The sequence below is a fragment of the Camponotus vicinus genome, unplaced genomic scaffold (genome assembly GCF_025532165.1).
Source record: "Camponotus vicinus isolate PSW18456_S1 unplaced genomic scaffold, iyCamVici1.0 SCAF_11, whole genome shotgun sequence".
Lineage (NCBI taxonomy): Eukaryota > Metazoa > Arthropoda > Insecta > Hymenoptera > Formicidae > Camponotus > Camponotus vicinus.
Window position 1 is genome coordinate 8,426,301 of NW_028141947.1, and position 18,759 is coordinate 8,445,059.

The window sequence follows — 18,759 nt, forward strand, 5'->3', positions numbered from 1 at the left end:
GAATGTTAAACATATAGGTCCATATTCTGAATCCTCTTTTATCGATAAAAGTGCCTCTAAAAGTGGCTTACAGCCATTCAGAAGGCTTATAAGCCACTTTTAAAGGCACTTTTATCAATAAAAGAGGATTCAGAATATGGACCATAGATATAATAAAATCTAAATATACATATTTAAATATGACTTTACAATATATTATCTTGAATACAATCATTACAAATTTTTATTTATATAAAGATTTTTTTATTTTATATGTTTTTTATAAACTTCCAAGATTTATGTGTCAAGAATAATTCCAAAAAAATGTTTTATATGCAATATTGCTACATGATTGCAGCAACGTTGCATTTTTTCAAATATATTACATTGCAATATTGCTACGACATTTCGTTGTAATATTACAAAAAGCGGACATCTTAACGTTGCCGCAACTTTACAGCAATGTTGCAGCAAAGTTTCGCAACCGATTTGCAATATTGCAATGTTTCAATGAAATTATTCTGCAATATATTTGCAACCTTTCTGTGCTGTATGGGAAGAAGCGTTTATTCTGTTCGTTTACGCTTCTTTGACACTTCGAGAAGCGTTTAATTTTCACCAGGGAATATGTATAAAATTACATCTATTTTTATAAAAATGTATTTATTAAGTACAATATATATACTTACATTTTTATTTTTTATTTAATTCACTTATTAATTTTTCAATAAATGTAACAAAAAACTTTTAATTAAACTTTAAAAAGCATATACATAACTTGACATATACTATACATTCTTTACTAAACTATACTCAAAGCGGAAGTATCCCACTAATGGCGGACGACCAATCCGCATCTTGCAGCCTCGGTGTCTCATCCCTCACTTGAGGATCCCTACCTTTCTCTATTCTGTGTCCCATCTATAACATCTATGTTTTTCAAGGACAGTTATTCAGCAAGATCAAGCAAAATAAGTAAAGACGGAGAGAAGAGAAGCGGAGAAGCCTTCTCTCTGATAAAGATGTCGGTCACCATGGATCCTGTGAGAGAAAAAGCCTTTCAAGATTATAGAAAGAAGCTATTAGAACACAAGGAAGTCGAGTCACGTCTTAAAGAAAGTAAGATACTCTTGATTGCTATCGTGAATTTTATGTATGTTTTATATATTTGCAAAGAGAATTCGAGACGATTATAACCTCGTTTCCTCTTCTCATTGAGCTTTTCTGATATTTATGTTCGATTTTATATCGTTGAATACATTTTTATTATTGTGATGTTAATATATTTTTTATCATATTATATATATATATATATATTTTATATAATAAATTTATAAAAAGCATGATTATATAAAGTTATACTTTATATTTTTCTAGTGAGAGAACACTTTAAAGATCTGACAAAGCAATATGACAAGTCCGAAAATGATTTAAAGGCATTACAAAGTGTTGGACAGGTATCGTCATCTCACCTTTTTTTTATTAAAATATAATAATATAATTTATTTTATTCTATTTTATGAATTGTGTATTTTCTGAATTTCTTGTAGATTGTTGGAGAAGTATTAAAACAACTTACGGAAGAAAAATGTAAGTAATCAATCATATAAGAATATTTTGATTGCACATTTAATGTTGACAATGGCTATTTTAAGCTTTATTATCTTTTATTCATATTTAGTAGGAACAAAAATTGCATTTAATATTATATATGAGAGATATATTTTATATTAAACATAGATAAACTACAAATTAGTATAAAATGAAAAATAATAAACATTTATTTATAGTTATTGTAAAAGCAACAAATGGCCCACGTTATGTTGTTGGATGTCGACGTCAACTGGACAAAAACAAATTAAAATCTGGAACTAGAGTTGCTTTAGATATGACAACTCTTACAATTATGCGCTACTTGCCACGTGAGGTAAAAGAATTTCTTAACCAATTAAAATATTAGTCTTTTTTTTTTCGTCCAAAAATTTATTCGTTATATTGCTAATTTCTTTAGGTTGATCCATTAGTTTATAACATGTCTCATGAAGATCCTGGTGACGTGACTTATTCTGCAATTGGTGGCTTGAGTGAACAAATACGTGAATTACGCGAGGTTATTGAATTGCCATTATTAAATCCTGAACTTTTCCAAAGAGTTGGCATCACTCCTCCTAAAGGATGCTTGCTTTATGGTCCTCCTGGTACTGGAAAAACATTATTAGCAAGAGCTGTTGCCAGTCAGTTGGATGCAAATTTCTTGAAAGTTGTTTCAAGTGCTATTGTTGATAAATATATTGGAGAATCTGCCAGATTAATTAGAGAGATGTTCAATTATGCTCGAGATCATCAACCTTGTATTATATTTATGGATGAAATTGACGCCATTGGTTTGTATATATAAGACTTGCAATAAACAAAGAATATCGAAGTTGAGAGAGATTTATATGATTAAATATTAATACGTTTTACGTATATATAGGTGGTCGCAGATTTTCGGAAGGAACAAGTGCTGATCGAGAAATCCAGAGAACCTTGATGGAATTGTTGAATCAAATGGATGGGTTTGATTCTTTGGGTCAAGTGAAAATGATAATGGCTACAAATAGGCCCGATACCTTAGATCCCGCATTATTACGACCAGGAAGATTGGATAGAAAAATTGAAATACCACTACCCAATGAACAAGCTCGCCTGGAGATTTTAAAGATACATGCCTTGCCGATTGCCAAACACGGCGAAATCGGTAAGAAACTTATCAGTTACAAGTTTTATAATTTTACATACTTTGCAATATTTAAAATATTTGTTATTTATAAATATACAGATTATGAGGCAGTAGTCAAACTATCGGATGGATTCAATGGCGCTGACTTGAGAAATGTGTGCACAGAAGCTGGGTTGTTTGCGATACGACTAGAAAGAGAGTATGTAATACAAGAAGATTTTATGAAAGCAGTCAGAAAAGTCTCTGACAATAAGAAACTCGAATCCAAATTAGATTATAAGCCTGTGTAATTCAGTATAAGTTGTTATTATTTTATCTGTCAAAATGTCATTAAATGTCTATTCATTTCAATATGATTCAAGTTGGATTATTTTTTATTATTTTGCTATATTATTTCTCTCTTTCCTGATAAAATTATATTTTACAAAAATTTACTCAATATTAACATTGTCGAATTTTGTATAATACAAAAAAATACATTTATGCACAAGCTGAAATCATTAATGAGATCATTAAAACAAATATATATCTTTAGTCTTGATTTCAATCATTGTAATGTGTTTGTATAGTTTACAATATAAATATTATAAATATTAGACACATATTTAAAACATTTGTAATAATATAATTTATTCTATATTATTGGTGAGTCGAATTTTTTTTCTTTCTAAATATTCTTGTACATTGTCATATTTTCTTTTATATAAAATTGGGAGTAAATTTTGTTTAACAATAGTATTTTTCAGAATTTCCCAAGACTCATTAAGATGTTTAATTGCATGATTTAAAGTATTATGACTTACAAACCTATTGTTTTCAAATTTGTATACTTGTAGTCCTGCATCTATTAATATCCATAAATCTTGTTTGTGTAAAAGACATTCTATAGGTTCACCTTCAATAGTTATGGATTCCAAATAATTTGCTTCAAACTGTGTTTCAATGTTACTAGTAATGTTAAAAACTAATAGTACTTTACTACTATAAAAGCTTATTATAACTAGAGATTCTATCTTACTAAGATAAGATACTCTTAAATGTTTAACAGGCAATATATTTATAGATTCATAATGATAGTCTTGAAGATCTTGATTAAATTTCTCAATGTCACATTTGGGTATTTTATCGCTAAAATTCACAGATAACAGTTCAGTTCCACATTTATAATCCCATAATTTAAAAACTCCATCACCACCGCACGATATTAAGATATTCTTCTTATGAGGCAATTCTGATATATTTGTTACAAATTTTGCATGTCCTAAACAGTAAGACATAATGTTGTAGCAATTCGGGAACATGGAAACCCTGATCTTTTCGTCCCTGTCGGTTGTCAAGATATATTTCATATCCTCTGTAATGAGTACATCAAGGAGCATCGACAAGTGACCCAAGATCAAAGTTCCACTTTCCATTGGCGAACTGGTGGAGAACAGGTAAGCGTCTCCAGCCTTGTCAGCAACTATGATATCGTTGTTCGGAGAGAATCTCACTTTGCTCGCGGCTCTGGCGAGCGTTCGATTTGACAGAAGCCTCGAGTTCCTTGTCTCGTACAAGCACAACTGCTTGCGATTCGTGCACACTGCAAAGTACCTTCCATCATCGGAGAACATCACGGACGTTATCATGTGATAAGTCTCGATATCCACATTATTATGCACGTCTATCTTCCTGTTTGTTTCCAGATCGGGCAAGGCTATCACATTTTCGCTGTTATTGTCAACATTGTGTATTATCACGCGTTCGTTGTTGCACAAAGCCACGTGTGAGTCATACACGGAAAAACTCATAACTGGAACGTTTGTAAAAAATCTTCACCTTCAAAGTAATGTTGTGTTTTCAATGATGAAAGAATTATTTTTAGTTATTGTTAAAGTGAGAAGCCCCGAGAAATCTGAGAGAGGCTATGCCAGTGTTTGTCGTTGGGTGCTTTCCATACAATAGCGTCGTTTCCTTCAAAAATAGGAAACACAATGGTCCATATTCTGAATCCTCTTTTATCGATAAAAGTGCCTCTAAAAGTGGCTTACAGCCAATTAGAAGGCTTATAAGCTACTTTTAAAGGCACTTTTATCAATAAAAGAGGATTCAGAATATGGACCAATGGCTGCGTTCAGCAGAAAAAACTGCTTTGCAACTGTTGTAAAATTCGTGAATCTGATTGGTGTATGCTCTTAGATTCAGTCGAAATTAAGAGCACACACCAATCAGGCTCACGAATTTTACCAACAGTTGCGAAGCAGCTTTTTCTGCTGAACGCAGCTATTGACAACCACTGTCGATTAAATCGCGACTTGGTGCGTATCCATGCTGTATTATAAATTGTCGATTAGGAATACGAATGAAGAATATAATTAAGGATATATTAGTATGTTTTTTATCAGCTTCGCATTTTGATGCGCCGCCTTGAAGAAAAAAGACAATACCGCGTAACTGCGTTTAGGAATGTCCATTTCAATACTTACTACCGCGATGAAAAACATTCAGTGATCAGGGTGCAGTCCCACGTAGAAGAAAAAGCGGAACGGAAAAGCGGAACGGAAAAGAAGTATAGAGGGGGTAACCAATCAGAACGTTTCTCCAAAAGACATTATACCTAGCGTTCTCGTATGTATGTACATACCTAGCATATCTAGGTCCATATTCTGAATCTTCTTTTATCGATAAAAGTGCATCTAAAAGTGGCTTATAAGCCTTCTGATTGGCTATAAGCCACTTTTAGAGGCACTTTTATCGATAAAAGAGGATTCAGAATATGGACCCTAGTCTTTCTTATTCATAAATAAAATTTATAAATTTATTTTTATATAAAATAATAATGTCATCGGTAAATTTTTTTATTATAATATAAAATATGTGTGTGTGTGTTTTATTTTCAGATATATATATTAAATTTTGTAACAATTTATTACACTTAACATTAAATTAGGTGAAAATATATTATTCTGAATAAAATATTTGTTACAATATAAAATGTAATTTTATCATTGTTTCATATAAATAGTTTAGTTTAATTTTATATTTTCACAAAATATAAAAACATAACAAAATTACACTAAAATAATATCTTTCTCTTGTTAAATTTATATTATTATAAAGTTCTTTATTCCATTCCGCTTTTATATGACTGGGTTCCCCATGGAATATATTTTACGCAAAAACGGAAAAAATTCTAACCTAAGATTTACAATAATTCTGAATTAGCTTTGTTTTTTCGTAAATTATATTCCATTGGAATTTTCCATTTATTATAAAAAGATATTTTTTTACAAAATTGATTATTTTTGTTTAATATAATTCATAAAAAATAATTTTTTACTCTTACTTATTTCCGCTTTTTCCGGTACATGGGGAACCCGGTTATTTAAAATCGGAACAGATATGTCTTTTGGAGAAACGTTCTGATTGGTTACCCCCCACTATACTTCTTTTCCGTTCCGCTTTTTCTTCTACGTGGGACTGCACCCTCAGCGTATGTATGTACAGTGCGCGTCAACGATTCTGTTGGGAGCGTAGAACTGGCCAATCAGCCGGCAGCGCGGCAGTGGCTGATTGGCCAGTTCTACGCTCCCCTTGCCCCGCGCAGGACAGGATCGTGACGCGCACTGTACGTACGAATCCGCGAATCAGAGCGAAGCGCGATCGAATGCGTCTGTGTTCGTTTAGGACTCCCAAAGGCGAACGGGCAGATGCGTCGGGATATCGTGCTTCTCGTGCCTTGTTTTTTCACGCCGGACCCGATATGATAACGATTGTTAATCGAGCGAGTACGCGCCGGACGCTTTCATAGGCGCGATCCGAGCTATAAATATCGGGATAAAACGCGCGGCGGGATTTAAATTTGGAGCGTAATCGGGCGGAACAGCCGGCTCGACGAGGCGTGGAAGACGAGAGCTATTTTAAAACGATATCGGAAGGATCCTTTTTATGACGGATTCGGCGCGAGGCAACGCTTCGGTGCGATCGACGTTTCTCGAGGATACCTTCGCCCCTCTTCGCCGTAACATCATTTAATATGGGGATAATATTGTCGAGATTTCGGGTGAGTATGCAGCTGGGTATCTCAAGGATCTCCGCTCTCTCTCTTGACATTTCGTGCCCTTTGAGGTTAGCATCATAACTTCGTTAAATATGGCACGCAAGGGCACCTTACGTCCGACGAGGCTAAACTTTACGAATGTAACTGTGTTCGACGCTTGCTGAGTAATATTTTTAAATGTCATTCATGCCTATTTATAGCATCCGTTTATACCGGATGACGACAGGCTCGAAACTGTAAAAGCTGTTAGATTTGGCGCGAAACAGGAATTTATTTAAACGTAAACTGCGAACGGAAATGACTTCTTTCTACGAAATAAGTATATAGATGTTTTGTTTGTTACAAGATCTTGTAAATCACAAATCTTGGAGGTTTCGTTATATGATATAATTTCTTGGTTACCGCCATTTTTCATGAGTGAACAAAATTGATTGTTAAATTTATTCTACAGTGAGCTTGTGAGAACTAAACATTAGCATTCAATGGCGATCTTTGCTCTGATTCCCACATGTGTCATAAAAGAAATTACAAATGTGTGAATAGTATGATGTATAAATTGAAAAATCGGATGATTTTTCATTATATACATCATACTCCATTTACGCAAAATATTTAATATATAATAATAATTTTAAAAAATAATAATTAAAATTATTATTTATTTTATTTTTATTACTAAATTTATTTTATTTTATTACTAAATATTGAATTGACATTCTTATTAAATTCTAATCAAATATTAATTACAATTGAAGATCTATCATAAAGGTTTTTAAGATATAAATATGAATTAAAAGGTATTTAAGATATAAATTGTTTAAATTTTGTAAAAGATAATAACATTATTACAAGATTAATTATTAAAATACATTATTATTTTTGTGTCTCTAATTGTATAAATCATTGATTTTGATATCATTAATTGTAATTTTTGTAGATTATTTGTATATCAGCTTAATATTTTATTGAAAATGCATTGTAAGAAATTTAAATATTTATTTACTTTCTTTCTCAAAAAATAAATATCTACAATTTATTGAACATTCTACATAAATATATTTTTTTATATGTTAAATATAATAAAAAGATGCGATAAATATGGTAGAAAGTTATAATATATATATTGTTAAATAAAATTTATGATTTTCAGAAAAAGAGGACAACAATTGAAATTTTAGAGGATCTTGATGCAGTAAGTATTACAGACAGTAAGATATTATTTTATCGTCATCATATGTACATCTAATATTATAAAATAGCATTATGTAATGTTTTCTTTTTTTTATAGCAAATCAAAGAGATCCATCAGTATGGACAGACTACGGAACAGAGACATAAAAAGATAGTGGGAACTATCATCATTTATGGAGTTGTTCTTTACATCATGATAGCATTCATCTTTTATTTCTGTTTCTTTCCAGCTTCATTATATGATCAGCTCTTTTATATAACACCATTATTACTTTTCCCAATTTTGTAAGTAATGTGAAAAATCTAATTATAGATATTTTTATTTAATATAGATTACATAGAGAAAATATAATCAAAAATACATTTTTCTTTTTTCAGAATTCTTTTAACAAAGAAAATGGTTTCATGGTACTATAATCGTAAAATTACTCATAATCAGGAAAAACTATTTACGATTATATCAGAGAAAAAGAAAATATTAGATGAAGTTACTGAAACAGAAACATATAAGAAAGCTAAAGAAATATTATTAAAGTTTGCACCAGATGAATTAAACATGACACCTGTGAGTACATTTACATGTTATTGTTATAACAGGGATTGTACTCTTTCCGCTACTTCCCCTTTTTTCTCTTTTTATGTTAATCTTCCCTCTTTTCCTCTTAAACCTACACTTTTCCCCTATTTCCCCTATAATTTACATGACCAGTACACGAAATTTGTTTTCAAATCTGTTTAACTGATCAAAAACATGGCAGTGTTACATGAGCGCCCTGTAAAGGAGCGGCTAAGCGCTTAAGCGCAGTTTATACCTATACATATAAAAAATAAAATTTTAATCATTTTTTATCACATTACTTGTTGTTCGTGTTGCTGATTTGAAGAAGTATTCTTATTTTTATCCTAAAATAAAAAAAAACAAAAAAAATAAACAAGTAATATACAACAAAATAGAATAGGAATAGAGGGTATAAGTGTAAATAACTAATCTATAATTACCAGTATCTTATCATTTTAATTTTTTTCCTTTATTTTCCTGGGGTTCTTATTTTTTTTGTTTTTTTTCTTTATTTTGGTGGCGGTCCAAGTTAGGGCCTGAGCACAAAGATGTAACTGTTTCCGACAAAGTCGTATGCGTAAATCGGAGACGTTAATCAACGCACAAGGATTTTACGTAAACATAGGCCGTATCTTGTATTGCATGTTATGCGATACCTACGTTTACGTAAAATCCTTGTGCGTTGACTAACGTCTCCGACTTACGCATACGACTTTGTCGGAAACAGATACGACATCTTTGTGCTCAGGCCCTTATACTTGTAGCGTGTGGTATATGCACAAAGGTCACAGGAAAATGTCTGAAATAAAAAATTTAATCAAATTGTATTCAATCCATAGAAAAATAAAATTTAAATATTTTGTACTTTCCAATTTTTTTGGTTTATCATTTTCTCCACTTTTTTCATATTGTCTTTTGTCATTGTTTGTTTGGCTGTTATTTGGTTCGTCCTGCTCCCTGGACATATAAAAATTTTAACGTTTAATATATATATATATATATATATATATATATATATATATATATATATATATATATATATATATTACAATAGCATAAAATACAACCTTGCATATTTAGTCATATCTTTATTAGTCGTATATTTATCTTTTAACGGTTCCCCTTATTCTTTTTGTGGGAAAACATCTATATCGGGTTGTGCGACTACAAAAGAAAAAAAAGATATACTACTTTAAAAAAAAAGAGAGAGAGAGGGAGAATAGGATTCATGAATTTATGGGACAAGCAGTAGCTTGTAGGATGTAATCTGGGACGTTTTCGTACAGGACGTCGTGGTTTCGCATCTACAAAATTAAAATGTAAATTAATTCTAAATATAATTTAATTTAATATAAAATTAAACAATTTTAATATATATATATATTAAAATTGTTAAATTATATATTAAATTATATTATATTATATTATATATATATATATATATATATATATATATATATATATATATATATATATATATAAAACACAAAAAAGAAAATCTGCACTTATTGACAGTACGATAAGTAAAAAACTCAAAACTACCGATGATGATTAAAATAGAATAAATAATAATATATTATTTTAAAACGTGTGCCTCTATTGCTTACAATGTTCGTCTTTACTTTATTTAATAGTTATAAAAAAGTTAAAAAATCTATCTATAAATCTCTTAAACTACAAATTTTATAAGTTAAATATAATTATCGCGTTTATTTTAAACATAATTATTGCGTTATTTTAATTATAATTATTGCGTTAATTTTTAAGTATAAATATTGTTTATTTTTTAAAAATATTGTTTAAATAACATTGTTCAATAACATTTTGAGACCGCTCTAAACAAGACTTATAATGTTCGCCTTTAAATTTATGATATTAGATTATTATGATAAGTTATGTTAAAATGTTACAAAAAAGAGTCTATAAATCTTATATAAATTTCATCAATTACAATTCCCCTATTTTCTTAAAAAATTATCCCTTTTTTGATCATGATTTTCCTCTTTTTTCCCAATAATAAAAAAAATAGGGAGTACAATCCCTGTTATAATTATTTAATAAATCACAAATTAATTCTATTAAATGTAATAATGCTACATAATTAGTAAAGTTCTTAAAATATGTATATATATATACATATATATATATATATATATATATATATATATATATATATATATAATTTATACTATTGTACTAATTTATATTATTTTTTTCCTACATATATATAAGTATAATTTTATATTTATTTTTTATCTTTTCTTTACAGTTAACTCCAAAGGTTTGTATTTGTCACAACTTGTAGTATGCATGAGTATAAGATGTCTAAGAATAAGAGTAAAACAAGATGACAATTGTACAGTTGACAAAAAAACAGTTTCACTCGTAAAAAATCTACATGATTTATATATCAATATATATGTATCAATATATATATATATATATATATATATATATATATATATATATATATATAATATTTGATGTGTGTATAAAAGATATAAAATTAATAATTCTGTTTTTAGTTTACTCAAAAGTTGTCAATGCCGACTGAAACACCTCGACGTCCTATGCCACAGGCTATAATATCTCCTCAACCTGGATCTGTAGAATTAAGAAGACGGCCCATATCATCTCACAATACACAAACTGGTGTAACTGGCCCTGCTTTAGTGACCCCCAGCATTAAACCAATTAATCAACTTCAAATTGTTCCTGTTCCACCTAATGCTAGAATAATTAATCCTGCCTCCATAGGTTTTCGTAAGTAAATGTATACTATGTGTAATTATTTTGATAATTTATGTTTTACTCATATGTCTTAAAATATCATTTATATGAACTTATTAATTATTAACTTATTTATATGAACTTCTTAATATGGAAATAATCAATTGCATATATGACTTAGGATCACCATTACCACGACCTGTGCTGCCACAACAAAGAACTGTAATTGATCGTTTGGTTGATTACTTAGTAGGTGATGGTCCTTCAAATCGTTATGCTTTAATTTGTCGGCAATGCGAATCGCATAATGGAATGGCTTTGAAAGAAGAGTTTGAATATTTCGGTTAGTAAAACGCTTTTTTTCAAAAGAACAGAAATATATTTCCCCCCAACTTATATATACTTTGATAAATAACATATTATTAAACTATTATTAAACTATATATATTTTTGCAGCATTCAGATGTTGCTACTGTGGTTTTTGGAATCCTGCAAGGAAACAAAAACCTTGTGCTCCAAAATTAGATTTTGATAGTCCTGCTGGAACTTCGAATACATCTGAAGCCGATCCTCACAATGCAAACGAAGAGTCAATAAAACTTACTGAATTGGAAACATGTACGCAATCGGATACAGGTATGATATTTCTAAATTTTACAAACTAATAAAAATCAGATGTATTATTGTTCAATATCTAATTTTTATCAACAAAATTTAAAATTGTATTGAAAGTCATGAGAGCTTTATCAATTGCTTAATAATATTTCTATATATATTTGAATCATTTCATTTTATTTTTTGTAAAGTGTAAAAATAATATATAATATATAAATATTATATAAATAAATTAATATAAATATATTTGCATTTTTTTTAATTTTATAGATTCGGATATTGAAGTAGTTGAAAGACCAGGTGAAATGTCTGATACTCAAGAATCAGAATCTAAGGAATTATTAAATGAGAATGAATCTGATAAGATAGAGACGTGACGCACTACTCATAATTTTTGTAATTGAATAATTAGCCTGAGGGTGAAAAAAAATGTTTGTAAATCAGAGTTTCAAGTAAGTTTAAAATTTAATAAAGAAAAAGAAGAGAATATGAATAAGAGAAAAAAATGAAACATAAATGGTGATGAAATAAAACAAATTATAAAATAATACAACACATACAATTACACACACATATATATATATATATATATACATGAATAATAATTTGGGAGGAAAACCAAGATTTATCTTCTTATGTTACAAATGTAATTGTGAATCGAAATATCGCTTTGGAAACTATTGCTATAATATAGAAATAGCATAAGTATTATATGATCATTGGTGATATGTATAGCTACACATATATAATTCTTCTGCATTATCTAATTTCTTTAGAGATTATATAATATTTGCTAGAATTTGAAAATTACACGAAAATTCTATTGCGATAAATGAAATTACAAATCATACCAAATTTTTATTTGTTTAACATTACAATTAATGCTAAATGCAAAAACATGAAAATAAGAGAAAAAAAATAAGAAATATAAATTATCTATTTATATAACATAATTTCTTCTAAATACTTTGTAGAGGGATTTCATAGATATATTTTTATACAAAAATATTTATATGAAATCGCATTTCAGTCTATTTATGATTTTTGAGGTATAATTTAATTAAATGCGGCAAAATACTTCAACATTATAATTGCAATTCATGTTGCACAATTAATAATATATTTTTTATAAGACTGCCTATTTTATCTACAGATTATTTATTATAGATCACAATTTATCTTTTTCTCGAAAAAGTACAGTCTTCAAATAAACAAATCTTCTTAAGTTTTGTTTTTTATGTATATGTTGTAATAGTTACGTACATTGCTTTATTAAGAAAAATAGAAATTTGTATTGCAAATGTATTAATTATTCGGCTAATTTTTAAATGTAAGGCTATTAAGAGCAAAAGCTATAAGAGAGAAAGAGAGAGAGAGAGAGAGAGAAATATATGAATTTTATATAGATGCATTATTTTCTTTTGAAAAACAAAAAAAGCATAAAAGGATACATAATTTATAATAGCAGTGTCTTTGTATGGAAAATTATATTTAACACAAATAATTATTAGATTAAATATAGTATCATAATAAAAAATCCATTTTGAATGTATTATACTCATGGTTACAATCCACTGTGATTATAGATAGACTAATGAAATTCATGCTTACATGAATTCGATCTTAAATCTTATAACTAGCTCATAAGTGAGCCATAAAGTTACAAATGTGATTGTCTCTTATTATATTATATATTTTTGCTTTTTTGAAAGAAATTGTATATTATTGTTATTACAAATATCATTTAAAACATTTTAGAAGTTTGATGTAAATTTGTATACATGAAAGATATTTAAGAAATTTGAAAAGTTGTTAGTATAATATAAATTTAGATAAAATTGAGGTATTTTCTGGTTTTTTATCTTATCCACATAATTATTATATTCTGCTAGTGATAATAAAAACAATAATATAATTTCTGATGTTTATTGTTGTAATATATATATTTAATATTTTCTGATTTTGGTTTTGAAATGGCTGTTATTTACTTATAATCCGCTGGCAAAAATGAGATTATTAAAAACTGCTAATTTCCTGGTAATTTTGTATAACAAGTTTAATTTTCCTGTTTTTATTAATAGAATACAATAAAAAATGATTGTGGCTAACGTATTGTTTTTTTATCGCACGAGATATATTGCTTTAATTAATCAATATTCGGATATTCAAAATAGATTTTCTGCTTTTGCTCTCATATGCAATTTAAGTGTTTGAATAGAAAAATGTTTTGTTTGGTTTTTTATCGTGTTTTTAAGAATTATATAAGAATCTTATTTTTTCTTGTGTTCCATATACTTAAAATAATAAAATAGATAAATAATATTGATTTATGTGCCGCACGCATGCGCGAAAAACCAGTCCGCATCGCAGTAATGCGGAAGAGCCATAAGGCTTCCTCTACAATGGCTGCATTCAGCAGAGAAAGCAGCTTAGGAAGCGCTTTGCGCGGCGCTGCTAGCAGCATATGTCTTTTGCTGAACGCACTTTTTTGAACTATGTATGCGTATACAGGGTGTCCCGAAACTACCACTTGATATTTTAAAAGCAGATTCTCTGGCCAATTTAAAAACGATTTTTCCTCAGCGAAAATGTCGAGGGAGATCATTATTTTTTGCATATTCCCAATTTTTGTCATCATGTATCTTTCTAACTAAGCCTTAAATTAAAATTCTATTAAAGTAAACTTTACCTAAAATTAACTAAAGAATGTGACTTTATTAATATTTTATTCCCATAAGCCTTAGTTTGCGAAAAACCCTTTATTTTCAATCGTTTATAACTCGAAAACTACTAGTGCCGCGACATTTTCGCTGAGGAAAAATCGTTTTTAAATTGGCCAGAGAATCTGCCTTTTTTTTTGGACGGAAGATACCTAGGACACCCTGTATGTACTTAATACAGGTTTGTATATAAAATTTTGTTGATGCAAGTGTGAAAAAACAAGTTGGTACGAATGTGAAATTATAAAAAAAAAATATACATGTCTTTTACTATTTTTGCCCACAATAACTTTTTCTTAAGTTTAGGATCGCGAAATTTACTTTTTCTTTCATAATATTTTTGTAGAAGTAATTTAGTAGTTTGACTTGTCCATGCGAAATTTTTTATATTATGATCTGTATTATATACGAATAATATATTTCATTATTTTATTACATATTGTTGTTCTTAATATGAGGTTAAGGTTGTACAGCCAATGGCTACGTTCAGCAGAAAAAGCTGCTTTGCAACTGTTGTAAAATTCGTGAGCCTGATTGGCTGCGTTCAGCAGAAAAAGCTGCTTTGCAACTGTTGTAAAATTCGTGAGCTTGATTGGTGTATGCTCTTAATTTTGACTTGATCTAAGAGCATACACCAATCAGATTCACGAATTTTACAACAGTTACAAAGCAGCTTTTCCTGCTGAACGCAGCCAATGAGTCGTAAGTCGTAAAAGAATTGACCAACCATAGTCGATTATTTCAAAAATAATCAACCATGATTGGTCAATTTGCTTACGTAGCCAGGTCTATTGGTCGTAGCATAAGGTTGCAAGGCCGTAGTCGTAAGAAATTGACCAATCACAGTTGATTATTCTCCTGAACTTCAACTGGGATTGATCAATTTTTTACGACTACGACCTTACAACTTTACGATACGACCAATGTAGACCCGGCTTAAGAATGATCTTTCGATGGCGTCCTCAAAAATGTGAAGCTGTGTTCGCATAGACCGACATGTAAATCGACAGTTTGTGCGATAAAAAATAACATTCGTTCATCAACGGACTATAGCTCGAGGTAAATCTAACAATTTTTTCGACATCACTGTGTAATCTTCCGAAAAACACTCGTATATTGCAAGATCAGGTATTGATCTTGGTATTCGCACTAATAGTATCGCGTGATACACCTTATTGTCACTGATATCGATGTGAGTTGCATCAAGTTCTAACGACAAACCTCGTCTTCGCGAATTTTTCTCTTCTGCAGATAATGACGTAGAATTTTCTGGCGGAATCGTTTCGGTCACGATTTTTAACGACATTCGTAGTTTGTATCGATACACTAACGTATTACGATGGTTGTGTGAAAATTATGATTAAAACCCCCATGCTTAGCAAACTATTTTTCGGGTAGCTTTGTCGGACGCCATAATTACCACTCATTTCTGTAATAATATTCGTGCGAAAAATTCATGCTGATTATCATGTAGACTGTCCGTCAAGAGATGTGTGATCAATTTTTCGCCGGGAAAAGTTGAAAATGTGTAACTTTTTCTTCTATATCTTATAAATATATTTTTACGACCTATTCGAGAATCATGATTAAAACATGATCATGACTAAATCTTAAAAACGTGTATTCCATTCTAAGGTTTTTCTTTTCTTTGAAATTATATGATGATAGTAAAAATTATGATAATACATTAATCTTTTTTATTTGTAGGCCAGTAAATATGCCGGAGTTGACAGAACTTGACAAGGCGGCTAGTTCGGAGCCTACCAAAGTAGAATTGGTAGGTATCGGCTCTGCAACTGATTCAGATTCAGATGATACCATACCAGAATTAGAAGATGCTGGCACTCCTGGTACTGTTGGATTCCCTGGCACAACCGTCACTGGGCTTCCCATTGATATGGTATCCAAGGCTAAGCAGAGTCGTGGAGAAAAAAAAGCCAGGAAGCTTATGAGTAAATTAGGTTTAAAACCAGTATGTTAATTATTAAAATATTTAGTATTCTAATATACTTTTATATATATATACAATAATTTTGCTTTTCTTTTGTATGTAGGTACAAGGAGTCAATAGAGTGACTATTCGCAAATCAAAGAATATTTTATTTGTTATAAACAAACCAGATGTTTTGAAGAATCCAGCCTCAGACACATATATAGTATTTGGTGAAGCCAAGGTAAGAAATTTAATTTACTGACTGTTTTTAACAATAAATATTATGCATTTGTTAAATCCTTTGTGATGATTTATTGGTTTCGCATATTCTTAACAGAAAAGAAATGTTGACAAATACCTTGGCAGACTGATATTTAATTCTTACTTGTATTTGTATTAATCTCAAATGATATATATTTTACATCGTAACTAATTTTTCCATAGATTGAAGATCTCAGCCAACAAGCTCAGGTTGCAGCAGCTGAAAAATTCAAGGAACCACCAGTTATACCAGCAACTGAAGCTGGAGGCAGTACTACGGTAAGATATCTTCAGTTATATTTTATATTTATATTTTATTTTTTATGTTTAATTATATTTTATTATTAGATTTTATTATTATATATTATTATTATATATAAAATAAGATTGCTTATTTTATTTTTTATGTTTAATTATATTTTATTATTAGATTTTATTATTATATATTATTATTATATATAAAATAAGATTGCTTATTTGGAAAAAGGCCTTCAGCATATAACAATATATATAATGTTTCTTCATTTTATAAGGTTGTTGCTCCTATCCAAGAAGAATCAGAAGAAGAAGTGGATGAAACAGGTGTAGAGGAAAAGGACGTTGATTTGGTTATGTGTCAAGCTAACGTATCGCGAGGGAAAGCTATTAAAGCTCTTAAAAATAATCAAAATGACATTGTCAATGCTATCATGGTAAGTTTTGGAATATGTATTTATATCTCATACATGCTTTAGTATCTCTGCATATGATGATTATGCTTCAAAGGTTTCGCTTATATATTTTTATTATCAGAATAAAAATTATGTTGAATATCTTGGCAGACTGACGTTTTCTATTGATAAAATATGTTCGATAAATACATAAGGAAATGAAAATTATTATTTTTTTCTTATTTTAGGAATTGACAATGTGATGAAATTGCTTAAAAGTAGGCTGTGCTGCGAGTTGCTGACGTTCCGAGATCATAATTTTATCATACGCACATCATCATAAAAAACATCATTCTTCCTTTTATTCAATTGAAAAAATAAACATGACGTCGAGAAAACTGGATACACCTAATTGTTTCGAGAAATACAATTCACATGTATATACAAAGTTTGTGTAAAAGAAAAAAAATAAATACATTAAGATCACTATATATCCAGGCCATGGTCCAGTCAAACAACGGCTCGTCATTTTAGTTTTTATACTAAAGGTACCGAACAATCCTGCAATTGCATGTATATGCAATCATATGTAGTAAAATATGCACTAATATAACATAATATAATTGTATAATTATTGTATAGTAATTTATAATATATTCTATTAATGGTTTATTTTAAGTGCTATAAATTCCTAATTTATATTTCTAATATTTGAATATAAGATATACAAGTGTAGCAAAATTGAATGTCTCTAAATGTTGAAATATTAAAAATTGCATAGAGATATTTGAGAGAAAAAAAATTATTTATTTGCTAAAAGAAATCGTCTGTCGATATGTAATAGATTCTCTGAAATTAGTATTACAATATAAATCAAGTCGATAATTGATATGTATAAAAGTGTAACAAAAAAGATAATCATTCCAATAATTTTATTTGTAAAATTAATTAAATTAATAGCATAAAATGTATCTAAAAGAAATTTATTATTTCAGACATACACTTTGAGTGGATATATACGTAGATAATATATGTAGTTGCCATGAGATAGCAGCACAAGCAGCTTTTTTATCGTTATCAAAGCAGCGTATGGTTTTGTGTAGAAGAGACCAATCTCCGTAGTTCGCAAATTTTGAATTCGATTCTGGATCTTTGCCTTATTGTGCTTCTTAAAAGGTAAATTTTTTTGTACATTTAAAAATAATTAAAAGCAAACACGATATAAAATATTCAAAATTCATAGAGATTAAAAAATTTAAAAAACTTATCTCTCTCTCTCTCTCTCGTCGCATATTTAAAAGTATTAACATTTTATTTTGATCTTTTATAATTTATCTTAATTATTATATATTTGGTATTA

The 18,759-nt window shown here is 29.2% G+C and overlaps 4 protein-coding genes across 7 annotated transcripts; 3 read left to right on the forward strand and 1 right to left on the reverse strand.

The window, feature by feature from the left end:
* The first annotated feature begins 928 nt into the window (after positions 1-928).
* On the forward strand, positions 929-3,057 carry Rpt4 (Regulatory particle triple-A ATPase 4). Its single transcript, XM_083081702.1, has 7 exons — positions 929-1,098; positions 1,357-1,436; positions 1,530-1,569; positions 1,770-1,906; positions 1,991-2,363; positions 2,456-2,719; positions 2,801-3,057. The coding sequence occupies exons 1-7, from the start codon at positions 1,002-1,004 to the stop codon at positions 2,989-2,991; spliced, it is 1,182 nt and encodes a 393-aa protein (XP_082937828.1). The 5' UTR covers positions 929-1,001; the 3' UTR covers positions 2,992-3,057.
* On the reverse strand, positions 1,732-5,149 carry Wuho (tRNA (guanine-N(7)-)-methyltransferase non-catalytic subunit wuho). Of its 2 annotated transcripts, none has more exons than XM_083081703.1 (2): positions 5,128-5,149; positions 1,732-4,654 (listed from the first exon to the last, which is right to left on the reverse strand). In XM_083081703.1, exon 2 carries the CDS (start codon positions 4,489-4,491, stop codon positions 3,331-3,333), a length of 1,161 nt encoding a protein of 386 aa, XP_082937829.1. In that variant the 5' UTR covers positions 4,492-4,654; positions 5,128-5,149; the 3' UTR covers positions 1,732-3,330. The 2 variants fall into 2 exon arrangements, with proteins under 2 accessions (XP_082937829.1, XP_082937830.1); XM_083081704.1 differs by lacking the exon at positions 5,128-5,149 and having other exon boundaries at positions 3,865-3,962; positions 4,195-4,904.
* A 1,200-nt stretch (positions 5,150-6,349) lies between these two features.
* Lnpk (zinc-ribbon metal-binding protein lunapark) lies at positions 6,350-13,876 on the forward strand. Of its 2 annotated transcripts, XM_083081915.1 has the most exons (9): positions 6,350-6,743; positions 7,891-7,932; positions 8,029-8,216; positions 8,310-8,496; positions 10,760-10,771; positions 11,016-11,253; positions 11,402-11,563; positions 11,677-11,856; positions 12,106-13,876. In XM_083081915.1, the coding sequence occupies exons 1-9, from the start codon at positions 6,717-6,719 to the stop codon at positions 12,210-12,212; spliced, it is 1,143 nt and encodes a 380-aa protein (XP_082938041.1). In that variant the 5' UTR covers positions 6,350-6,716; the 3' UTR covers positions 12,213-13,876. The 2 variants fall into 2 exon arrangements, with proteins under 2 accessions (XP_082938041.1, XP_082938042.1); XM_083081916.1 differs by lacking the exon at positions 10,760-10,771 and having other exon boundaries at positions 6,351-6,743.
* Positions 13,877-15,468: 1,592 nt separating this feature from the next.
* Positions 15,469-17,890, forward strand: Nacalpha (nascent polypeptide associated complex protein alpha subunit). 2 transcript variants are annotated; one of them, XM_083081719.1, is made up of 6 exons: positions 15,469-15,614; positions 16,263-16,527; positions 16,610-16,729; positions 16,933-17,028; positions 17,283-17,441; positions 17,648-17,890. In XM_083081719.1, the coding sequence occupies exons 2-6, from the start codon at positions 16,273-16,275 to the stop codon at positions 17,660-17,662; spliced, it is 645 nt and encodes a 214-aa protein (XP_082937845.1). In that variant the 5' UTR covers positions 15,469-15,614; positions 16,263-16,272; the 3' UTR covers positions 17,663-17,890. The 2 variants fall into 2 exon arrangements, with proteins under 2 accessions (XP_082937845.1, XP_082937844.1); XM_083081718.1 differs by having other exon boundaries at positions 15,608-15,747.
* The last annotated feature ends 869 nt before the right edge of the window (positions 17,891-18,759 follow it).

Coding starts and splice junctions, on each gene's coding strand:
- Rpt4 (XM_083081702.1), top strand. CDS start 1,002: ATGTCGGTCACCATGGATCCTGTGAGAGAAAAAGCCTTTCAAGATTAT. Junction 1,570..1,769: donor ACAACTTACGGAAGAAAAAT/GTAAGTAATCAA, acceptor ATTTATTTATAG/TTATTGTAAAAGCAACAAAT. Junction 2,364..2,455: donor GGATGAAATTGACGCCATTG/GTTTGTATATAT, acceptor ACGTATATATAG/GTGGTCGCAGATTTTCGGAA.
- Wuho (XM_083081703.1), bottom strand. CDS start 4,491: ATGAGTTTTTCCGTGTATGACTCACACGTGGCTTTGTGCAACAACGAA.
- Lnpk (XM_083081915.1), top strand. CDS start 6,717: ATGGGGATAATATTGTCGAGATTTCGG. Junction 8,217..8,309: donor TTATTACTTTTCCCAATTTT/GTAAGTAATGTG, acceptor TTCTTTTTTCAG/AATTCTTTTAACAAAGAAAA. Junction 11,857..12,105: donor ATGTACGCAATCGGATACAG/GTATGATATTTC, acceptor TTAATTTTATAG/ATTCGGATATTGAAGTAGTT.
- Nacalpha (XM_083081718.1), top strand. Junction 16,528..16,609: donor GTAAATTAGGTTTAAAACCA/GTATGTTAATTA, acceptor TTTTGTATGTAG/GTACAAGGAGTCAATAGAGT. Junction 17,029..17,282: donor AAGCTGGAGGCAGTACTACG/GTAAGATATCTT, acceptor TCATTTTATAAG/GTTGTTGCTCCTATCCAAGA.